At 43.1% G+C, this 21,905-nt stretch overlaps 1 protein-coding gene across 1 annotated transcript; it reads left to right on the top strand.

The window, feature by feature from the left end:
• Positions 1 to 5,219: 5,219 nt before the first annotated feature.
• KBTBD2 (kelch repeat and BTB domain containing 2) lies at positions 5,220 to 21,632 on the top strand. The gene is made up of 4 exons (XM_069859818.1): positions 5,220 to 5,290; positions 12,516 to 13,043; positions 15,843 to 16,008; positions 16,441 to 21,632. The coding sequence occupies exons 2-4, from the start codon at positions 12,874 to 12,876 to the stop codon at positions 17,974 to 17,976; spliced, it is 1,872 nt and encodes a 623-aa protein (XP_069715919.1). The 5' UTR covers positions 5,220 to 5,290; positions 12,516 to 12,873; the 3' UTR covers positions 17,977 to 21,632.
• The last annotated feature ends 273 nt before the right edge of the window (positions 21,633 to 21,905 follow it).

Below are 21,905 nucleotides of genomic sequence, written 5' to 3'. Positions count from 1 at the left end.
CACAGCTAAGTGGACTGACTAATGTAGTCTCCTTTCCATATAACATGGGAAGCATTTCTTCCAGTTAATTACTTAACATTATTAATATGAACTAATTACACTAAATTGATCTAATTAATATAAAATATATCTTTGAAATGTTGTGTTGCTTATGTAACAGAAATTTATGAAATATGAGGTTATAAACTGACTCTGCCTTGGGTCTTTGCAGGAGATGAAAATCCAAGCGGCCACTTCGCAACTTGACATCTCAGAATGACAAAGCGCTGCTACTGGGAGAGCTCGCGAGGGAAGAGAGCACAGCGAATGCACTGTCTGAATGGGTGAGCGATTATAACGAAAAACAGAGCTGTAGATCATAGAATCATAGAATGGTTTTGGTTGGAAGTGACCTTGAAAGATCATCCAGATCCAACCCCTCTGCCATGGGCAGTGACACCTTCAGCCAGATCAGGTTGCTAGAAGCCTCATTCAACCTGGCCTTAAACACTTCTAAGGTTGCGGCATCCAGTGCTTCTCTGGGAAACCTCTTCCAATGTCTCACCAACTGTACAGTAAAAAAATTCTTCTTAATATCCAACCTAAACTTCTGCTCTTTCAGCTTAGATGCTTAAAGACTGTTTGTATTTCTGGGTTGGAAAATTTGTGTAATATCTGGATTTTTTTTTTCCATAACTTTCAGATTAAATTTGTCTTTTGCGCTAATACACAAGTTACAAAATGCCTGGGAAGGATGACTAATGTCATTGCTTACAGACTTCCCAAGTCAAAGCTTTTCTTGTCCACTGAGGGCAGCTCTTGCACTTTGTGCACAGGTCATTTGTGTGATTTGTTTGGATTGTTTTAAATCTTTAAGTCCTGCATTCTTCAGATTAGGCTTTTGCCTTTTTTTTTTTTTTAAGTTAAATTTCTAGTCTTTCTGTTGGTGGACGGACCCAGACAGAAATAAATAATTATAATAAAAAAACAACAAACCACTTCCTAGCATTAAAGGCCCTGCCCTCAGGACTTTTCCTTAGACCAGACTCCAGATTCTTCCAGCTTCCCTCTCTCTGTGCCTTCCCTCCTGCTCAGGGCTCAAAGGACCAGCACACCTTTCTCCCTGAGGCTCCTGCTTTTGGCCAAAGGTCATTGGCCTCAGCCTACAGGATCTCCCCGGGAAAAGGTATGGAGCACAAGGCTTATGAGAAGGCGGCAGCTGAGGGAACTGGAGCTGTTTAGCCTGGAGAGAAGGAAGCCGAGGGGAAATCTTATACCTGTCTACAGCGCCCTGAAAGGAGGTTTTAGCAAACCAGGTGCTAGTCTTTTCTCCCAAGCAACAAGAGAGAGGACAAGACAGAATGGCCTTGAGTTGCACCAGAAGTTTAGATTGGATATTGGGAAAAATTTCTTTTTGAAAGAGTGGTGAACCATTTGGAACAAGCTGCCCAAGGAAGTGGTAGAGTCAACATCCTGGGAGGTGTTAAAAAAATGTGTAGATGTGGCACTTCAGGACATGGTTTAATAGGCATGGTGCTGTTGTGTTGATGCTTGGACTGGATGACCTTACAGGTCTTTTCCAACCTTAATGATTCTATGACTGTATGGAGGAAAGAGGCACTGGGAAGACAAGAGGGACAGGTCCAGGCAGGGTGACACACCTTGATGCCTGCAGACCCCAGCCCGCAGCCCCTCACTGCTCCAAGCACATGATGCTGTGCCCCCCTTGTGCCAGGACCATGGTGGAAGATGCTCCCCTGCCTTCCACATCTCTGCCTGATATGAGAAGGAGCTGCTGTTACGAGGCGTGGAATATTTTTGATTTAAGCTAAAGCAGAGTTAAGTTTCATCTAAGCAACATTATTTTCTTTACAATAAGACAGAATGTCCCTGTTGATACTGTGAAAAGGCCAAACTCAATAATCTATGCCAATTTGATTATTAAGCAGGTATAGCTTTAATACATAATAGGACATCAGACACACAGGGAATCATTTCATCTAATGTGTGTCCATTGAGGCTGGTTACAGGACTTTTATACTGGTTAAACATACGTATTTATATAGATTCCCAGAAACACTGGTTGTATATTTGGGAAATATTGGTTCAACATACATAGAACTCATTATCATAGAATAGAATCACAGAATCATAGAAACATAGAATAACCAGGTTGGAAGAGACCCACCGGATCATCGAGTCCAACCATTCCTATCAAACACTAAACCATGCCCCTTAGCACCTCGTCCACCCGTGCCTTAAACACCTCCAGGGAAGGTGACTCAACCACCTCCCTGGGCAGCCTGTTCCAGTGCCCAATGACCCTTTCTGTGAAAAATTTTTTCCTAATGTCCAGCCTAAATCTCCCCTGATACAGCTTCAGGCCATTCCCTCTTGTCCTGTCCCCTGTCACTTGGGAGAAGAGGCCAGCACCCTCCTCTCTACAACCTCCTTTCAGGTAGTTAGAGACAGCAATGAGGTCTCCCCTCAGCCTCCTCTTCTCCAGGCTAAACAACCCCAGCTCTCTCAGCCGCTCCTCGTAAGACTTGTTCTCCAGCCCCCTCACCAGCTTTGTTGCTCTTCTCTGGACTCACTCCAGAGCCTCAACATCCTTCTTGTGGTGAGGGGCCCAGAACTGAACACAGGATTCGAGCAGCGGTCTCACCAGTGCCGAGTACAGAGGGAGAATAACCTCCCTGGACCTGCTGGTCACGCCGTTTCTGATACAAGCCAAGATGCCATTGGCCTTCTTGGCCACCTGGGCACACTGCTGGCTCATGTTCAGTCGGCTGTCAACCAACACCCCCAGGTCCCTCTCCTCCAGGCAGCTTTCTAGACAGACTTCTCCTAGTCTGTAGCACTGCATAGGGTTGTTGTGCCCCAAGTGCAGGACCTGGCATTTGGCCTTGTTAAACCTCATGCCATTGGACTCTGCCCAGCAGTCCAGCCTGTTCAGATCCCTTTGCAGAGCCTCCCTACCCTCCAGCAGATTGACACTTCCACCCAGCTTAGTGTCGTCCGCAAACTTGCTAAGGGTGCACTCGATGCCTTCATCCAGGTCATTGATAAAGACACTGAACAGGGCTGGACCCAGCACTGAGCCCTGGGGAACCCCACTTGTCACTGGCCTCCAGCTGGATTTCACACCATTTACCACCACTCGCTGGGCCCGGCCATCCAACCAGTTTTCCACCCAGGAGAGTGTGCGCCTGTCCAGCCCAGAGGCTGACAGTTTCTCAAGCAGAATGCTGTGAGAAACTGTGTCAAAGGCTTTACTGAAGTCCAGGAAGACCACATCCACAGCCTTTCCCTCATCCAGCAGCCGAGTCACTTTGCCACAGAAGGCTCTGACCCCCTCCTCTTGGATCATGGGAGCCTCATGTTGCTCCTCTAGCTCCTGGGATTGTACACAGACGAAACAACTTTCTTTACAATTAAAGACTGAGGCAAAGAAGGCGTTAACTACCTCAGCCTTTTCCTCATTCCCTGTCACTGTTGTTCCTTCTGCGTCCAATAGGGACTGTATGGTCTCCCTAGTTCTCCTTTTATTATTTATATATTTATAGAAAGATTTTTTGTTTTCTTTCACAGATTTTGCCAATCTGATTTCTAGTTGAGCCTTAGCCCTTCTGATTTTTTCTCTACACAATCTCACTTCCCTCCTGTAGTCCACCCAAGAGGCCTGTCCCCTCTTCCAGAGCCCATAAACATTTCTCTTCTTCTTGATATCACTCAAGATCTCTCTGTTCAACCAAGCTGATTTTCTCCCCTGCCGGCTTTTTTTCTGGAACATGGATATGGCTTTCTCCTGAGCTGCTAGGATTTCCATTTTGAAGAGCTCCCAGTCCTGATGGGCTCCCTTGCCCTTAAGTACCTTCTCCCATGAGACTTTTATCATTTCTTATCACCCCCTCTCAAATGTACATCACAGTTCCTTTGTATCTTCAGAATCCTCTGATGCTCTCTATATTATCCCCTTCCTCACTGTGTCCTCTTGATGAGGCCAGCTCTCTTCTCTGTTCCTGCTGGGGGACTGTCTTTGTTTCCACTAGTTAACAAGCTAAACTCCCGTCACAATCACATTCTTTCTTTCTGCAAGCTGGCCAAGATTTGATTCATATTGTTCTTCTTATTTTTAATGATTTAATCCTTCTTTCACTCTGATGACAGATTTAAACTACACATAAGGAGGAATTTCTTCATGATGAGGGTGGTGAGGCACTGGCACAGGTTGCCCAGGGAAGCCGTGGCTGTTACATCGCTGTAGGTGTTCAAGACCAGGTTGGATAGGGCCTTGGTCTGGTCGGAGGTGTCCCTGCCCATGGCAGTGCGGTGGAACTGGATGGGCTTTCAGGTCCCCTCCAACCCTAACTATTCTATGATTCTGTGTCCTCTGGGAAATGGTGCTATAGCAGCATTGCTGTTTCTTGTAATAATCCGCCTTTCTTTGAATCCTAATTTTTCTTTCAAATGGTGTTTTTCCAGACACTGTTCATCCTTCAGAGACAATAACATCCTATGTGCAGTGAGATCAGCGCTAAACAGCTGTGTCTTCTGCAGTCATCTCCGTTTGCAGCCTTTCCCCATCTCAAAGTCAAAATCAGGCAGAGCTGGAGCCAGCTCCAAATGAGCATGAACTTTGACTGTTGCAAAGTTCATACTAGCATTAGAATGAGCCCTTGGAAATAACAGAATCACACAATCACTATGTTGGAAAAGACCCACTGGATCATAGAGTCCAACCATGATGATCCAACAGGCCTTATGAGGAGCGGCTGAGAAAGCTGGGGGTGTTTAGCCTGGAGGAGGCTGAGGGGAGACCTCATTGCTTCCTACAACTACCTGAAAGGAGGTTGTAGAGAGGAGGGTGCTGGCCCAACTCAGCCCAGCCCACCCCACCTCCCTCCCCGTTCGGGGTCGGTCCCCGCTCTGCGCATGCGCTGGCGAGTGGGGGAAGAGGAAGAAGGGGCGGTGAGCGGCGCGTCTCCCGTGACGTCACCCGCGGGGTGGGGGCGTGGCGCGCGCGGTGACGTAGGCCGGCGCGGTCGGGGCGCAGCGTGCGTGGGGACGTCGGGGCGGGGTGAGGCGCAAGGGGAGCGCGGTGACGTCAGGGGCGGCGCGCGGGGGAGGGGGGGCGGTGACGGCGGCGGGTTGCGCGTCGCGCGCGTGCGCGGCCGCCTCCGCATCCCGGGTGAGACCGGATCCTCCCCCCCCCGCTCCCGCCTCCTTCTTCCTTTTCCTCCTCCTCCTCTTTCCGCCCCCGCTTCCCCGGCCCCGCTCGCGGGACGACGAGGCAGCGCGGCGGGCGGAGGTTTGTCCCGGGCAGGGTGGGGGGGGTCGCGATGGCGGCGGCGGCGGCTCCTCCCGGGCCGAGCGCAGCGCTGGGGCCGCTTCCCAAGGCCGGGGCGGGGTGGAGGGGGAATTGTCGCAGCCCGGCGCTGTCCGTCCGTCCCGGTGCCCCTCCGGGCCTCCTGGACACCATGGGGGAGGCAAGGCGGCTGCCGTGGCGGCCTTGGGTTCGGGAAGCGCGCCAGGGGCCGCCCCGGAGCGGGAAGGTTCGGTTCTCCCCGCTTCCTTAGCGCTGTTTGGGGAAGGAATTGAAACGAAGGCGCGCCGGGGTGTCGGGAAGAGGCGGGGGGAAGGTGCGCTCCCGCTGCTTCGCGGCGCGGCTGCCGCCCGCCAGCAGGAGGGGAGGGTTCCGGCTGTGGGACGGGTTGTGGAGCTGCCTGAAGGGACGGGAGCGGCGGTGTCCAGCTGAGAGAGTTGAGGTTGTTCAGCCCGGAGAAGAGAAGGCTCTGGGGAGACCTTGTAGCGGTCTCCCAGTACGTGAGGGAGCTACAGGAAAGCTGGAGGGGGACTTGTGACAGAGGCTTGTAGTGATAGGACTGGGGACAATGGGTATAAACTGGAGAGGGGCAGATTTAGACTAGACATTAGGAAGACTTTCTTCACCATGAGGGTGGTGAGGCACTGGCACAGGTTGCCCAGGGAAGCTGTGGCTGCCCCAACCTGGACGTGTTCAAGGTCAGGTTGAATGGGGTCTTGGGCAGCCTGATCTAGAAGGAGGTGTCCCTGCCCATGGCAGGGGGGGTTGGAACTGGATGATCTTTGAGGTCCCTTCCAGCCCAAACTATCCTATGATTTTTGTCCTCTGGGAAAACTGCTATAGCAGCATTGCTGTTTCTTGTAATCACCTGCCGTTCTTAGGATCCTAGAATGGTTTGCATTGAAAGGGGTGTTAAAGGTCATCAAGTTCCAACTTCACTGCTACAGGCAGGGACACCGTTCCTTGCCAATATGTCCAGTTGCATGTGCATGTACAGTATGAATGCTTACAGCCACTGAGGGTAGGCTTCAGTGTTTGTGTGGATTTTAAGAGTCAAATTCCTTATCGAGCTTTTATAGACTAAATATACATGTAGTATAGCTTTGAAGTTGGCAATCTGCATGCCTAAGATTTTTCTAGCTTTTACTGTTGTTTGTTATGTAAGGGATAGGTACCAGCTGCCTTTGAAATAGCTTTTATTTGTAGTTTAGAAACATATTTGTCTTGTAGTTACTACCAGTGTTCTTTTTTTTGAGAGGTTTTCTTGCAAAGCCACAGCTTAGCTGTCCATGTTGCCTTGTGATCATAGTGAACTGGAGAGGCTGTGTTTGTTGTGAGCTCACCTGGGACTGTGTCTTTGTGAGTTTGTAAAGGTGATGTATGTAGGAGATCATAAAAATACACAATTGGTTTAGCTCACTTTCTCATAAATGCTCTAGGAGGAACAGTTAATTTTTAATATACAATATACTCAGATGGGTAAATTCTCTAGTCTCGTGATCTGGATGCAGGTGTCACACCTCTTTCCTAACTATTTTTGTGTGGAGTAAAAGGGCTCCATTCTATTCGGTGCTGTGTAACTAGCATAGAATCATAGAATAGTTGGGGTTGGAAGGGACCTTATAAAGATGATCCAGTTCTAGCCCCCCTGTGATGGGTGGGGACACATCCCCTTAGATCAGGCTGCAGTCTTCAGGAATAGACTGGAGCGGAATAAAGGATGTTGCTGCTTATTTAGTATTTTTTGACTACTTTTGTTGGGTTGGTTTTTTTGGCTTTTTTTTGAGACAGGCTTGGTTTGGTTTGGTCACATGGTTATGAAACACCAGCGTTGGTGCAAATCCTAAATTTTATCTTCCTTAATTTGGTGGCTGTTGCATTTTGAGAATAAATTTTATGTGCATGAAGATGTCATCAAATATGAGACTTAGCCTTCCAGGAAATAACTTATGGTTAGTTAAGCTACATTAATAATTAATCTGATTTCTTAATGTAGAAACACTTGAATTTATAGTTGAACATCGTCATAGAATGGTTAGGGTTGGAAAGGACCTTAAAGATCATCCAGTTCCAGCCCCCCTGCCATGGGCAGGGACACCTCGCACTAGATCAGGCTGCCCAAGGCCCCATCCAGCCTGGCCTTGAACACCTCCAGGGATGGGGCAGCCACAGCTTCCCTGGGCAACCTGTGCCAGTGCCTTGCCACCCTCATCATGAAGAACTTCTTCCTACTGTCTAATCTAAATCTTCCCCTGTCCAATTTAAAGCCACCCCCATCTCATCCTATCCCTCCACGTCCTTGTAAAATGTCCCTCCCTAGCTTTCTTGTAGGCCCCCATAAGGTACTTCAGGCGAAAGGTCTCCACAGAGCCTTCTCTCTCTAGGCTGAACAACACCAACTCTCTCAGCCTGTCCTCATAGCAGAGGTGCTCCAGCTCCACTGTCATATCTCATAGTGAATATTTAAGGGAGTGAAGTATATTGTGAACTGGAATTTAAGTTATTAAATAAACCAGACTAGCTCCATTAGTGGAGTTCAGAAGGAAGAAAACACTTTTCTGTGCGTATGTAATATATGGCTGGATCCTACTAGAGACTTCCATGGTCCACTTTTCTTCAAAGGTTAGTTTTCCAAAACAGGTTAAGTCTTTCCACAAAACAGAAACACTCTTGGGGATGGAAACTACCTGTGCTCAGTGTAGAAGGCCGGTTGCCAAAAGACTAGTTGCTGAGTTAAGTTGTTGGTTTGTCTTGTGCTAATTTCATTTCTGAGCAGGTATTTCCTTTAGTGTAAACCTTCCTTTAGGAGTAGAAAAACAGGAAAGAAACTGGTCGTGAGGAGTGTGTTGTGAGCGAACATGTTGTTAGCACGGAGCCCAGCTTTTGTAGTCTCCAGCTGCTGCATAGTTTGAGAGCTGACCTACCTCTAAGTTGTAACTTGCCTCCCAAGCATGGGGTGTGTGGAAAATAGTAGTTTCCAAGATAATAGCAATTTTCAAGATGATAACATTGTAGGGATAAATCCGTCTTTTGTTTTATTGGTGAAATTTCATATTGTTGCCTTATTTAGAATCTCCTTGATGTCCTTGAGTTTCTGGACTGCAGGGCTGTCAAAGACACTTTTGATGGCTTTAGAAGAGAGGAAAACTTCCAAGTCTGGAACTGCCTCATCAATTACCTATTTATTTTTTGCTGCCAAGGATGCAAATTTGATACTTTACTCAAGAATCTAGAGCTTTCAACTCCTTTTTCTTCTTTCTTTCCTGTTGTTGTGATCTGTTGGCTGGGTATATTGATTTAAATAATTCATTTTAATTGGTTTTAGTACTTGTTTTTGAGACATGTTCATTTGCAGCTCAGCATGTCTTTAATAATAGTTAACTATTGAAGTGCCTGAGCTTGCTACTTCTGTTGCTAGCTGGAAGGATTGCTACCTACACACATCAATGCTTGTGTAGTTCGGCTTACGGTTGTTCAGTTCTTGATTCTGTTGTTTTATGTTAAAAATAGTAAATGACTCACTTCTTTAGATGTGTTTTTACTTGTGATCTGTATGAAGCTGCCCTTGGATGGAAATAGGAATGTGATTAAAAGTGCACAAAAGTAGTATTTAAGGGTTTTTTATTAGTTAAAAGTAGATTAAATTGAGTGTCCAGGGCAATAAGTTTTGGTCAAGTTCTATTTACTTTTTCTTCCAGACCTATGAGTTTATTGAAGTATTAATTGTAGTTTGTCAAGTTAGAATTTGAGAGGTATTTAGATGGCTGAATGTATAGATAGGAGCCTGTGAGACTTTCATAGATCTTTAAATGTTTCCCAGAATCCTGTTGGAATTTAGGTGTCTAGCCTGATGGACTTCTTAATGGGATTTTCAATATCCAAGTTTAAAAAAAGGTGTTGCTTGTGGGTATATCTATTTCACCCTTCTCGCAAGTTGGGAAAAAAGAGCAAAATTTTTGTTTTCAATTAGTCGACTTGAAGAATATGGTATCTGTGTATCTTATACCATTCCCTACTAATTAAATTGTAAGTAGTCAATATATTTATTCTATGTTGTACACTGCAATACGGTGTTAACTCTTGCATGTGTGTAATGCAGCGTGTATCTGTTTATCAGTCTTTGCCTGACCTCAGAAGATAAGGGATTCATGGAGGGCAATTAATAGCCTGTCCCAACAACCATTAACTTGTGGTGACTGATTTCTGGAAAGGTCTCATTCAGGTTTGTAGTACATGAACAAGTGTTAAAGCCACCCTATTAAAATTACTTAAGCTAAAGGGAGTAATTACTTAAAACCAAACCCTGTTTTCAACCTTTTTCTTAGTGTTGCTCTCCAGATTGACAAGAAGTTAGTTTGGATCACCTGGTAGCATTTTGGTTTAGTTCGCAATCCAGTGCTGCTGTGGTATTCCAGCAGGTACTGACCAATCCTGTTTCAGATAGCTGACTTCCAAGAAGTTACCCATAACAAAACAATCATTCCAGTGACGTCATTGAAGGAGAAAGTCTCATTTGCAGAACTCTTATTCAAGGATTATCTTTATTGTATCAGAATTTTAGTGCAGGATGTTAAGTTAACTTCAGCTGTAGGTATTGTAATCCATCAGTCAGAAATGCTCACCACTGTGCAGTCATGAAAGCAACAGGAGATTGCAGTGCAGCTGTAGACATGTTTTAAAGTTCGTAGTTTTTTTCAATTAGCTGAGATTGAAGAGGTGTCTGTCTGCCAACCAAGCACAGCACAATGAAAGAAAGAGATGTTAGGCTGGGACTGGGGAGAACTGAGCCTCTTTGCAGTTCTTCTTTGGCAAGTATGTGGCTTTGGGCAAGCTGATGCTTACTTCAGTGACTCAGTTTTTCAGCCTCTGAAGTGAGGAGAGTGTCTCCTTCAAAATTGTGTTGAACTCCGCAAAGAGGTATGAGGGAGGTAGGCAGTCTTGGATGGCTTTAGAGGCACAAAATCATGTTCCTACATGGTCTTGAAGAGATTTACTTCTCTTGGGCAAATAACAATAGAAATAGGCCAGAAATTCAGAGATCCTTGATGTATTTATTGTTCTCCCATGTGTTTCCTCTAGAAAGTGTATGGGGATGTGACTCCTGACTTTGACATACACAAAATCGTATTCTTTAGAGAATGATTATCATTGGCAGTAAAACACGGTATGTATGTGGAAAATTGGATTCATGTATGTAGCATGTTCTTATTGTGTGCATCTTCCTGGAGCACATTGTGGAAATAAGATGATTTCAGATCAGTCAGCTTTGTAAATTTACAGTTCAAAGGCGGTTCACATCAGATAAATGTTCTGCAACAAGACTCCTCTGTCATCTCCTCAATCTTTTCTGCTACTGAGGGTCATGATCAAATGTTCAAGCTATTTATAGTAATTAGTTTCACAGTTTCAACTTGTCTTCTGTTGTACAGGTCTGCTTTTCCAGTTATCAACTGTCAGCTGCACGCTGCCAAAAATGGCATTAATCTTACTAGCAGGTGTATATAAATTTCTCCATGGCACCCTTGACTAGTTCAGTTACCTAATGACCTAACCAGTGCATTTTAGTTTTGCTCTTTTTTTTCTCCTGTTTCCGCAGTCTTCTGTTCTTTAAAATATCATCAGAATAGGAAGTTATGATATCAATTACTTCCTTGTGGTAAAGCTTGGTACTACTGATACTCTGCCCAAACAGAGCTGAATCAAACAGCTTGTACTGTTCTTGAAACTTTACTCCTAAGCCAGGAAAAACAATGCTGTAGAGAGACTCAGGATACCAGTAGAGCCACGAGCTATTTACTTCTGTGAGCCTAGCACGCTTCGGAAGTCTGCGTGTCTTTGTAGCCATTTAAAGTTCAGTGCAAAATCTGTCAGTGGATTGGGTTGCATGTTAAACTGTTTTCAGATAACCAGGACAGTGGTCAGTGAGGCAGAGATAGGATACATGCTAATTTGGTGAGAAGAAGCTGTGACTTGAAGTAGAAGGTCATTGCTTTAGATAAGCAGTATCTTTGTGTATCCTTGGTAAGCTTGTGATTTGGGGACTTCATTGGTTAGCTGCATCTGAAACCTAAAGGTCTGAAGTCAAGGCTTATGCCAATGTCTGTTTTTATAGCAGATAGGAGTCTGTCCTTCCTCCCTCCCCCAAATATTAACACCTTTTCTGTTTTTCTTAATTAACTGGCTCCACTTGCATTAACAGTGAACATTGGGTTTAACTACTTTGACTGTTTTCCAGTTAAGGGACCAGTGAAAACTAAGAGTTTGAGATTCCTGTCTGTGTTTCTTCACTGAAAAAGATAGTGGCACTAAATTAGTAGTAATTAAAGAGGCATTAATTAAGGTATCTGTTTCAAGTGAATGAATGTTTAAAGACAGCTGTCTTTGAATTGTACTGCAGAAAGCGTTCTGTTAAAATAGCATTTTTTTATATAGCTGGCAGGTATTTCTGCAGCCTCCGTCTTACACTAAATCATGTTGTTTTTGTATGGAGTTTAAAGTATGTTGTTTCAAGAGAGAGTTTTCTGCATTCACTGTTCATCATGACCTTTAATGATAGTGATGACTTTAATGATAGTGATAGACATTAGGCAGACGTGTTCCTGGTCACTCCTCTGTTTTGGAATGTGAAATAACAGTGCAAGATTAAATAAATTTGGAAGTATTTGATAGATGTAGTACTCTGGTTTCCTTTATGATGGTGATTTTACTGTCACAATTATCCCCCTCTTTTTTTTTTTCTGTGTTCACGTACAAGATAAGATAAAAGCTGACCTGAGTTTTTAAGAGGAGGAGAAAGGAGCAGAAGTAGTAGCTGTTTCATATGAAGATAAATAAAATGTGGCTATCTTATATCAGTGGTTGAAGGAAATGCACAGGAGTGTGAGGTGGGAAAGCTGAGTAATTATTGGAAGAGGAGTAAAGTCTTTCTGAACCCCATTTTAACTTTCCAATCTTAGAAGCTGTGTTGACAAAACAAATTATCTTAATTCACAAGTCGAGGTCTTGATGAAAATTAATGTACAAACGCTTCTGCTTTTCATTTCTTTTTTATACTTCTGTATGTTTTTTTCCTCAACAAGAGATTTTTTTGCAAGTAATTTAAGTATTAAAATAGGAATAAGTTTGTTAAACAATTACTCTTAAGGGTTAACTATGAAAGGTTTTTGAAAAAGTGCTAATGTGTAAATTCATTCTATTTTCCTGCTTTCAGTCACCTAAGTGCAGCCGCTGATCACGAGATGTTACTACGAAATCTACCTCCGGCTCTGCTTTTGCTCACTCGTTTGCTGCATCGTAGATCTCAACAGGAGCTCTGCATACAGTCTTGAAAGTCTCAGAACAGATTGCGACATCAAGTCAAAGCGTGATGACCTAATAGTAGGTCAAAGTCTGAAATGTTTGTTCAGCAGTCCAAGATAACTGCCTTTTTTTATCAGTATCGCTTCTGAAGGCTACAGACCTCCTGTTGTTTCTTCCCTGGTTACTTCACAAACATTCGACTGACCTTTCTCTGGCAAAAAGAACTGGACGTTTCTCTCTGGTCCTGGAAATATTAATGGAATACAATCATGTCTACCCAGGACGAGAGGCAGATAAATACAGAGTATGCTGTATCCTTGCTGGAGCAGTTAAAATTCTTTTATGAACAGCAGTTGCTAACTGACATAGTGTTGATTGTTGAGGGTACCGAATTTCCCTGCCATAAGATGGTTCTTGCGACATGCAGCTCATATTTCAGGTAAGTATCCAAGACAGGATCTGTTAATTGTAGAAAACCTTAATATCTGTTTTTGAGTGTAATATTGCTTAATTCATTAACAATTAATGTGTTGCAGGGAGTTCTAAAGATCAGCGAAGTAAGTAAAAAACCTGAATGTCATTGCCTGCCAACACCAAAAAAGTAAAATAAATTTTCCAGCTTCTTAAGTCATAAGCTGGAGAAATACTGTAGTTTTTGCAGTAATTGGGAAAGAAAGATCACACTTGTGATGGTTCATTTTTTAATTTAGAGAGTTAATTGAGTCTGAATATTAGTAAATTTCTGGCTCTTCATAGTTAATCTTTAAATATTTAATCTTTTTTTTATTTCCTGAGGTAGAGTAAGAAAGAATTATTGGGACTTGGCTGTGACATTTCCAATGTAATGTTTATTAGCTGTACTTTCTTAGTAGAAGCCTCTGCTAGAAGGGATTGCTGTGCGAGTTCATGGCTTCCTTTTCTGCATCATCTGTTTTTCTCTGCTCAGCAAGAAGTCATAAACTCTTCTCTTGCCCAAGAGTCTTGCTGCAATGCAACAGGTTGTTTTTGGTTTTTTTTTTGTGTGGTGGGGTTTTTTGGTTTAGTTTAGTTTGGGTTTTGTTTTGTTTTCCCTACTGATATGCTGTTGCAGTTCAGTAGCTCATTCTTCCCAGCTGTCCTGGTTCTTTTTTCTCTTGAAAAGATTTTTATTAATAAGATATATTGAGTACTCCTTCTCATAGTAAAGTCTTAGAAGATGAGGCATCATGAATTTTATGTGAGTCATTTTTTGTTGGCAACACAGTGTAATTAATCTGCCTGCCTGCCTGTCTGGAAGGAATTTTGAAGCTTGAAACTAGTCTTCGTGATATTTGTGCATGTTTTACCTTTCTGATGCGTTGTAGAGGGATTATAACTTTGCTGTTTAATCAAGGGAAGGTTTGCAAATTCTGTTTTCTTGTTAAGATGGGGTCATCTTTCTTGCATAGAATGTAGAGAATAGCTTCTAATGAAAGGAAGCGTTTGAGGACTAATTTCTTACTTTTATGTAAGTTTTTGTTGCTGATGGGTTTTCATTTTTCATTTTTTTCCGTCTTGGATGTGTCTGGTACGATTTTTAGGAACAGGTATTGTTTGATTGCTAGATAAGTATTGCTGCCATTGGACTTCTGCAGATGACGTAACAGCCACTGGAAATGCGGCCATATTTTAATGTGGGTGTCTAATCATGGAACCTGTCATGAGTCCACACAGTGTGCTGCATTAGAGTATGCAGTCAGATCTCTTATTCATATGTGTTTGTTTATTATTTATGGAATGAGGTTTTGGCACTGGTTAAAAGAAGTGTCAAGCTTGTGGTTTTGTCATGTTCTGTTTTTCTTCTCTACTTTGGTTTACAAAAAGATGCTCAGCTTCCTGAATTTAGTTTTATTATGAAAAATCCATAGGCCCAAAGGAGGCTGTGGGGAGAGGGGGAAGAACAGAAAAGCATCTCTTAGTGTGATCCAGCCATTGCAGCCAGCTTACCTTCCATGTCTGCTTGAATGCTGTGCTGCAGCAGCCCAGCTCCGTTACAGGCCACTCAGTAGCGTGTAAGCATGCACTAGAGCCAGATTCCCTAGCAGCTTCCTCTTCCTTCCTGCGAAGAGGAGTCTCTCCTGGCACTTGTACTGTCTTGCTTATCTTTAAAAGCTGCATGTCAAGTTGGTACTCAATTGGCCAGTCAGTGGTCTCTTCCAAAATTGCACTTGCCCTGAGTTTAAGGAGCTTGGAACAAGACAGATGGGGATGAGGCAGGAGGGAACAGTGTTGGGGCACTGTCTTTCTATCAGATGCTTTTTGGAATGGCTTTGCTTAGGGACTACATCTCTGTGTCCCCTTCACCTCTGCAGCTGGAGGCAGGACTGCAGGGCACCCACCATCCCTTCTAACTTAACTTGTATCTGGTTTCCTATAAAGCCCCAAATAAATATAAGGAGCCTTGAGCTGAATTTTCAATACTAACTTTTAAATAACAAACCTGAATTAACATAAAGGTCCTTAAGTACTTGGTTACAGTAAGAGCATCCAGCTAGTTCTTAACTGTGGTGCAATTAAAAAAGTGGAATGGGAGATAGGTATATAAAGTTTTATGGAAACAATAAACTTTCTTTTAATTGCCTTTCTACTTTTTCAGGAAGATGTAATGAAAATATACTGCCCTTTTTTTTTTCCCCAGATCCAAGTCTGATAGCTTTTTTTCTGTCATTGATTTATGTCTATGAGCTTGGAAGTCTACTGTGTGTTTTATGAGTGGTATAGAAGGAATACTTCATGGAGTGCTTGTTCCTTTTTCTGAGCTAACTTCCTCCTCCCCCAGAGGAGGCGTTCTTTTTTTTTTTTTTTAATATGACCTAGCTCAGTCTAGTGCTTATATCTGCTTTTGTTTTAGATCTGTTGAATCATATACAGACAGCATTTTCCAGAGGATGTTTCATCCCTCTTACCACCTGATATAGAAAAGGTTTTAAATGTCATCATTAAAACTTAGAAATCATTCAAGTTCTTTGCTGATTAAGACAAAAGAGTTTGCATATATTTCTACAGAAGGCACCAATGGTACTTTTTGAATGTTCTGTACAAGTGCTTTATCTTAAACACTAGATAGTAGCCTAAGGTAAATACTAAACACCTGTAAACAGGGAATGAAACACTGTTCATGTTTTGGAGTGTAATTACTGAAGACTTACAGGTGATAAGTGACTTTAAGATTACTGTACTTGCTGTTGGTCTTTGTCTTAATGTGTGTATTTCTCTTCAGAGCCATGTTCATGAGTGGGCTAAGTGAAAGTAAACAAACACATGTACACCTGAGGAATGTGGATGCAGCCACTTTACAAATTATCATAGCCTACGCCTACACGGGTAACTTGGCAATAAGTGACAGCACAGTAGAACAGCTTTATGAAACTGCCTGCTTCTTACAGGTAGGAATGTTTTATTTTGAGTATTAAATAACTGCTTCTAATATCTGACCCATTTTTTTCTTTGTTATATAGTCTTTTCTGTTCAGTCAGTTCAAAATACTCTTGCTCAGTTTGCACAGTACAGAACAGTGGTTGCTTGCCAGGTACGTTTCATGTACCCATCCCTCCTTGCTTTATGAACCCCATAGAGGGTGGAAGTAAAACAGTGCACTTCTGATATCTAGGTAATTAATAATCAGACATAATCATGTAATGTACTTGATCTGTATGAATCAGTTGAGTAAGTCACTGCTGTGTTTTTTGGTGAATAGAGTATTCCAGGCCTAAACTCTGGCGTTCAATGCTATATGCAGGTACTTTTGGCTGCTGCTGGTATGTGAAGGAAGGGGTCCTATGCAGTAACACTCAGTGTGTTATTTCTTTGCATTTCAGGTTGATGACGTGTTACAGCGGTGTAGAGAATACCTAATCAAAAAAATTAATGCAGAAAATTGTGTGCGTCTCTTAAGTTTTGCGGATCTCTTCAGCTGTGAAGAGTTAAAACAGAGTGCTAAAAGAATGGTGGAGCACAAGTTCACAGCTGTGTACCACCAGGAGGCTTTCATGCAACTGTCACATGACCTACTAATAGATATTTTAAGCAGTGACAATTTAAATGTGGAGAAGGAGGAGACAGTTCGTGAGGCTGCTATGTTGTGGCTGGAGTACAACACAGAGTCACGATCGCAGTATTTGTCCTCTGTTCTTAGCCAAATCCGAATTGATGCACTTTCAGAAGTAACACAGAGAGCCTGGTTTCAAGGCTTGCCACCCAATGATAAATCGGTGGTGGTGCAGGGACTGTACAAGTCGATGCCCAAGTTTTTCAAGCCCAGGCTCGGAATGACAAAAGAGGAGATGATGATATTCATTGAAGCTGCTGCTGAAAACCCTGGTAGTCTCTATTCTTCTGTCTGTTATAGCCCCCAGGCAGAAAAGGTTTACAAACTCTGCAACCCTCCCGCTGACTTGCATAAGGTTGGGACGCTTGTGACTCCCGATAATGACATCTACATAGCAGGTGGGCAAGTTCCTCTGAAGAACACGAAAACCAATCACAGTAAAAGCAGCAAACTCCAGGCTGCCTTCAGAACTGTGAATTGCTTTTACTGGTTTGATGCACAGCAAAACACTTGGTTTCCAAAGACACCGATGCTCTTTGTGCGCATAAAGCCATCCCTCGTCTGCTGTGAAGGATACATCTATGCAATTGGGGGCGACAGCGTCGGTGGAGAACTGAACAGGAGAACTGTGGAGAGATATGATACTGAAAAAGATGAGTGGACCATGGTGAGCCCGTTGCCTTGCGCGTGGCAGTGGAGCACAGCAGTAGCAGTTCACAACTGCATTTATGTTATGGCACACAATTTGATGTACTGTTACTTCCCCAGGTCAGATGCTTGGGTGGAGATGGCTATGCGGCAAACAAGTAGATGTTTTGCTTCAGCTGCTGCTTTTGGCGATAAAATATTCTATATTGGAGGACTGCATATTGCCAGCAATTCCAGTATACGACTCCCAAGCAGCACTGTAGATGGGTCTTCCGTAACTGTGGAAATCTATGATGTGAATAAGAACGAATGGAGAATGGCAGCCAACATCCCTGCCAAGCGGTATTCTGACCCGTGCGTTAGAGCTGTTGTCATCTCTAATTCTTTGTGTGTCTTTATACGAGAAACCCACATGAACGAGAGAGCCAAGTATGCCACCTATCAATATGACCTGGAACTCGATCGCTGGTTTCTAAGGCAGCACATATCGGAACGTGTGCTGTGGGACCTGGGGAAAGACTTCCGTTGCACTGTAGGAAAGCTGTATCCATCTTGCCTTGAAGAGTCCCCGTGGAAGCCTCCAACCTATCTCTTCTCAGCAGATGGAGCTGATGAATTTGAGCTGGATGGGGAGATGGTTACTTTGCCACCTGTATAGCTCCCAAATTAGACTGCACAACTGATTCTGTGCTCAGTTATCTTGAAAGAAATGGTTGTGGAAGAACAGGTCTGGAAACAGAACTGTCAGGCTTGTCTTTCACAAGTTGTATTTTTATGCCCTACCTAACACTTGCCGCCATTCAGTATGAATCAGTGAAATGAGCAGATACGCTTCCATAATCTGAAATACTATTATCTGATAATTGAGAATCACATATGTATATCATGAGCTTAAGCATCTGACTCATCTAAGGAATTAATTTCTAGTTCTGTGAAGTCTCAGTTCAGGCAAATTAGCTTCAGAAAAAAAGTAGTTGCTGTTTCTAGGATGATGTCACAACCTGTTTTGAAAGTATCTTCCAGTTATATATGAACTACTTCTGGATATCCTACTTAAGTGCTAGTTATATAATCGTCAGTGTGGCCTAATTACAGGACTGTGCTGCACTTCCTTAATACTAACACCCATGTTGGTATAGTAATGCCATTAAAAGAAAAAGAAACAAATCCCATGGATCTACCTGTGGTAGGAAGGGTAGATCTTCCATTGTATTGTAACATGCAGGGCAAAATGACTGCAGGTTCAGTCACGCTGTATTATTAGGTGCATGTATTCTATTTTCACTAACTTATACCTGTCTATTTAGAATACAGGTCTTCCAAGCAGCTGGTAGTTTACCAGGTGTGGACTTAAAGTTGCTGGGCTTGCAATAGGAATTGTCAGCCCTCATAGTGCGGGTCTGCGTGGAGCTTTAATCAGTAAATGCCTCCACGTTCTGTATTACAGTAACATTGGCTCATGTATATTACTTCCTGCTGCTGATGTATTTTTCCATTGTAAAACAAAAGTTTTAGTGTGGATTAACCAGGTCTTTATTTTCTGTTAATTTAATAACAAGCATTACTGTAGTGTGATTGTGTATAGATACCCTTAGCTATCAGGTTTTTTACTTTGGGGGGGAGCAAAATGTTCAGGAATACCCTGTGCTCTGCGTGCAGGAGAGCAGATGACTAGTGCTGCTCTGGCATTAATCCCAGGAACCACTAGCAGTAGCGGGGCGCCGCCAATCTAACATGAACACAGGTGCTTCATGACAAACCTTACTAGCATGTTCAGCTGCATCATGTTCTGGCACTGTATTTTGAATGACATTAATTTATTAAAAAAGACTGAATCCGGCTGAGTTAAGCGTGCTTTCTGGCTGAAGCAGATACAGTTATGACACCCCTCCCTCCATCAAATGCATGCACACTTTTAGCAAGTGGTTTGTCAGAAGGCAAATTGAAATAGCTAAGCTGTGAAAAGCTTGGAAATGTGCATTTGTTAACTGTGCTTACTGGTCAGTGAGAGCTGGAGATTGGGGATTCACGTAAAACAGGATTACGTAGAACTTGAAATCCCTCTGTGTGATTTTTGGTAACTGGTGTTTCTCCAGTCGTGGCACAATTTCTGCTCAGATGAAACTGAAGCAGGGCATTAAGGAGGTAACAAGGAATCTCCTCCCTAAGCCCAGAAGCTGGGAGATCTATTTTCAGTCTTTATATTCAGAGCAAATTTATTTACTTAGATTGTCAGAGGCTTTTCCTTAATTCTCTTTGTAAGTGTTTTGACTGGAACAACAGTTTTCAACAAGGAAGACACCTGTATATTTTTGAGCCTAGGTCTCAAGTGGATTTACAGAGATTTGTCTCATACAATTATTAAAGGTTTTGGCTGGAAAAAGGATTTCAGAAAGAAACATCTTGATATGAAACTCTTGCTAATACTTCAGTGTTTTGCACCATGCAAGGATTTATGGAACCCAGAATAATGACTGCTCCAGCAAGAGGCAAACATCTCTTCTATGGAGGGGATGCAGCACGTTTGCATTTACCATTATGTCAAGTTGTGGTTTTTTAACCACCTGAAGTGCTTAGATAAGAGGGGAGTGGGGGGGATCCTGCTGATAGGTCTGTTTACATTGCTTTGGTGTAGCCTGGTCCATCCAGGTGCAAGCCTGTTCAAGGGAGTACATATTAAAGGAAGGGTGAGATATTTAGGAATGCAATTTGGAGAATCACATACCTCCAGGCAAAAATGAGTGGAATCCCAGTAACTCCATCCTGAATGGACAGCTCAGCTCTGTGGGTTGTTTTTGCTTCAGCCTATTGTACCAGGCTGCTTCAGGACAAGCCTGTGTTCAAGTGTGGATGGTCTATAGAGTGAAGGACCACAGGGGGTTTGTTGTTACTGAGAACTTTCAACTTGAGTTTAAAGTCCTAGGCATGCTTTTTTAACAAAGGTAAAGAAATGCTAAATTTGAGTAAGAAATAGGTGGCTAAATTGTACCAGTTCTAAGTCACACTTGTCCCACAGGACCTGGAAGAACTGTCCTTGATTTTATCCACTTAGGAACATCTTTTAAAATACAGATGCTAAAATACAGATACTAGACACTTCCTGCTGGTCTGCATTTTTTGTATAGTATTTTTATATGGTTTGTGTGTATTATCTGCATTTTTATGTGACATAAGGTGATGTAGTAACTTAATTTACTATTAATAATACAGAATTTAAAGACGAGATTAGCCAAGTGTTCAACAGCTACCTAGCAACTCCATTAAAGACGTACTTTGGTCACTCACTTATCCAGTGAGTTGCTGCTGTCAGTTTTCCAAAGGGAAACACAGCTGACAAATACTAGTCTCAAGTCTAAATTCTTTCCTTGCATAATTTGAGGAGGAAACTGTGCAGGCAAAGCATAAAATCATTTGATTTGGAAAGAGGTTTGAGATGATAGAGTTCAACTGTTACCTGTCCACTACTAAATCATATCCCTCAGCACCTCATCTACCCATCTTTTAAATACCTCCAGGAATGGTGACTCAACAACCTCCCTGGGCAGCATGTTCCAGTACCTGATAACCTTTTTGGTAAAGGCATCCTGCTGTCTAATAGGAATCTCCCCTGGCACAACCTCAGGCCAGTCCCTGTCATCCTATCACTCGTTACTGGGGAGAAGAGACCAACACCCACCTCACTACAACCTCCTTTCAGGCAGTTGTAGACATTGATAAGGTCTCCCCTCAGCCTTCTTTTCTCCAGGCTAAAAAAACTCTGTTTCCCTCAGCTGTTCCTCATTAGAGTTTTCTCCAGCCCCTTTCTCAGCTTTGTTGCTCTTCTCGGGACACGCTCCAGCACTGAAATGTCTTTCTTGCCGTGAGGGGTCCAAAAGTGAACACAGTATTCAAGGTGCAGCCTCACCAGGGCCAAGTACAGGGGCACAATTGCTTCCCTGGTCCTGCCGGCCACGCTGTTCCTGCTGTAAGCCAGAATGCTGTTGGCTGCCTTGGGCACAGGGCTGCCAACCACTGTCATCTGCCTGGAAATGGGCACTAGTGGCAGAAAGCAACTTCTGTGGAAACAAAGACAACAGCTGGAAACAGTACAGTTCTCATTTCACAAACAGCGCAAATACAATTAAGGCCCTCAGGGTGCTAAAGCAGAGTCTTCGGGAAAGCTGCAGCCCTGTACTGGCCTGTCTGACCTGTACTTGGCTTTGAAGCATATCTACAGACACTTTTCAATTAACATTGTATGCCCTCAAGCTTTACTCTATTTGCAAAAATTTGGTGCTTCTCAGGTAGAAGTCCTTCATGGTTTCAGTTCCTGCTACCCAGTGTAATAAAAGAGGTCATGTGGTCTCTGCTGATTTTTAATGCGTCCACTCATTTTTACCAGTTGTTTAACTACCCACCCAACTGCAAGCTTAGTTTTCGTTCCAATGGGACCGGTCAGAGCTAGGGCAGTGAATTGCATCCAGCTTTTCAGAGAAGAGAATTAGAGAATAGTTAATTTGGGGGAAAACAATGTGATAAAAGATTAAAGATGATTTAATACAAAAAAAAATTAAAGCACTTCCTCGTTCCAAGCAGTGCTTTCCATGA

This window comes from Phaenicophaeus curvirostris, chromosome 6 (genome assembly GCF_032191515.1).
Source record: "Phaenicophaeus curvirostris isolate KB17595 chromosome 6, BPBGC_Pcur_1.0, whole genome shotgun sequence".
Taxonomy (NCBI): Eukaryota; Metazoa; Chordata; class Aves; order Cuculiformes; family Cuculidae; genus Phaenicophaeus; species Phaenicophaeus curvirostris.
Note: the sequence above shows the minus strand (reverse complement) of the source record. Positions and strands in the feature narration are given on the sequence as shown.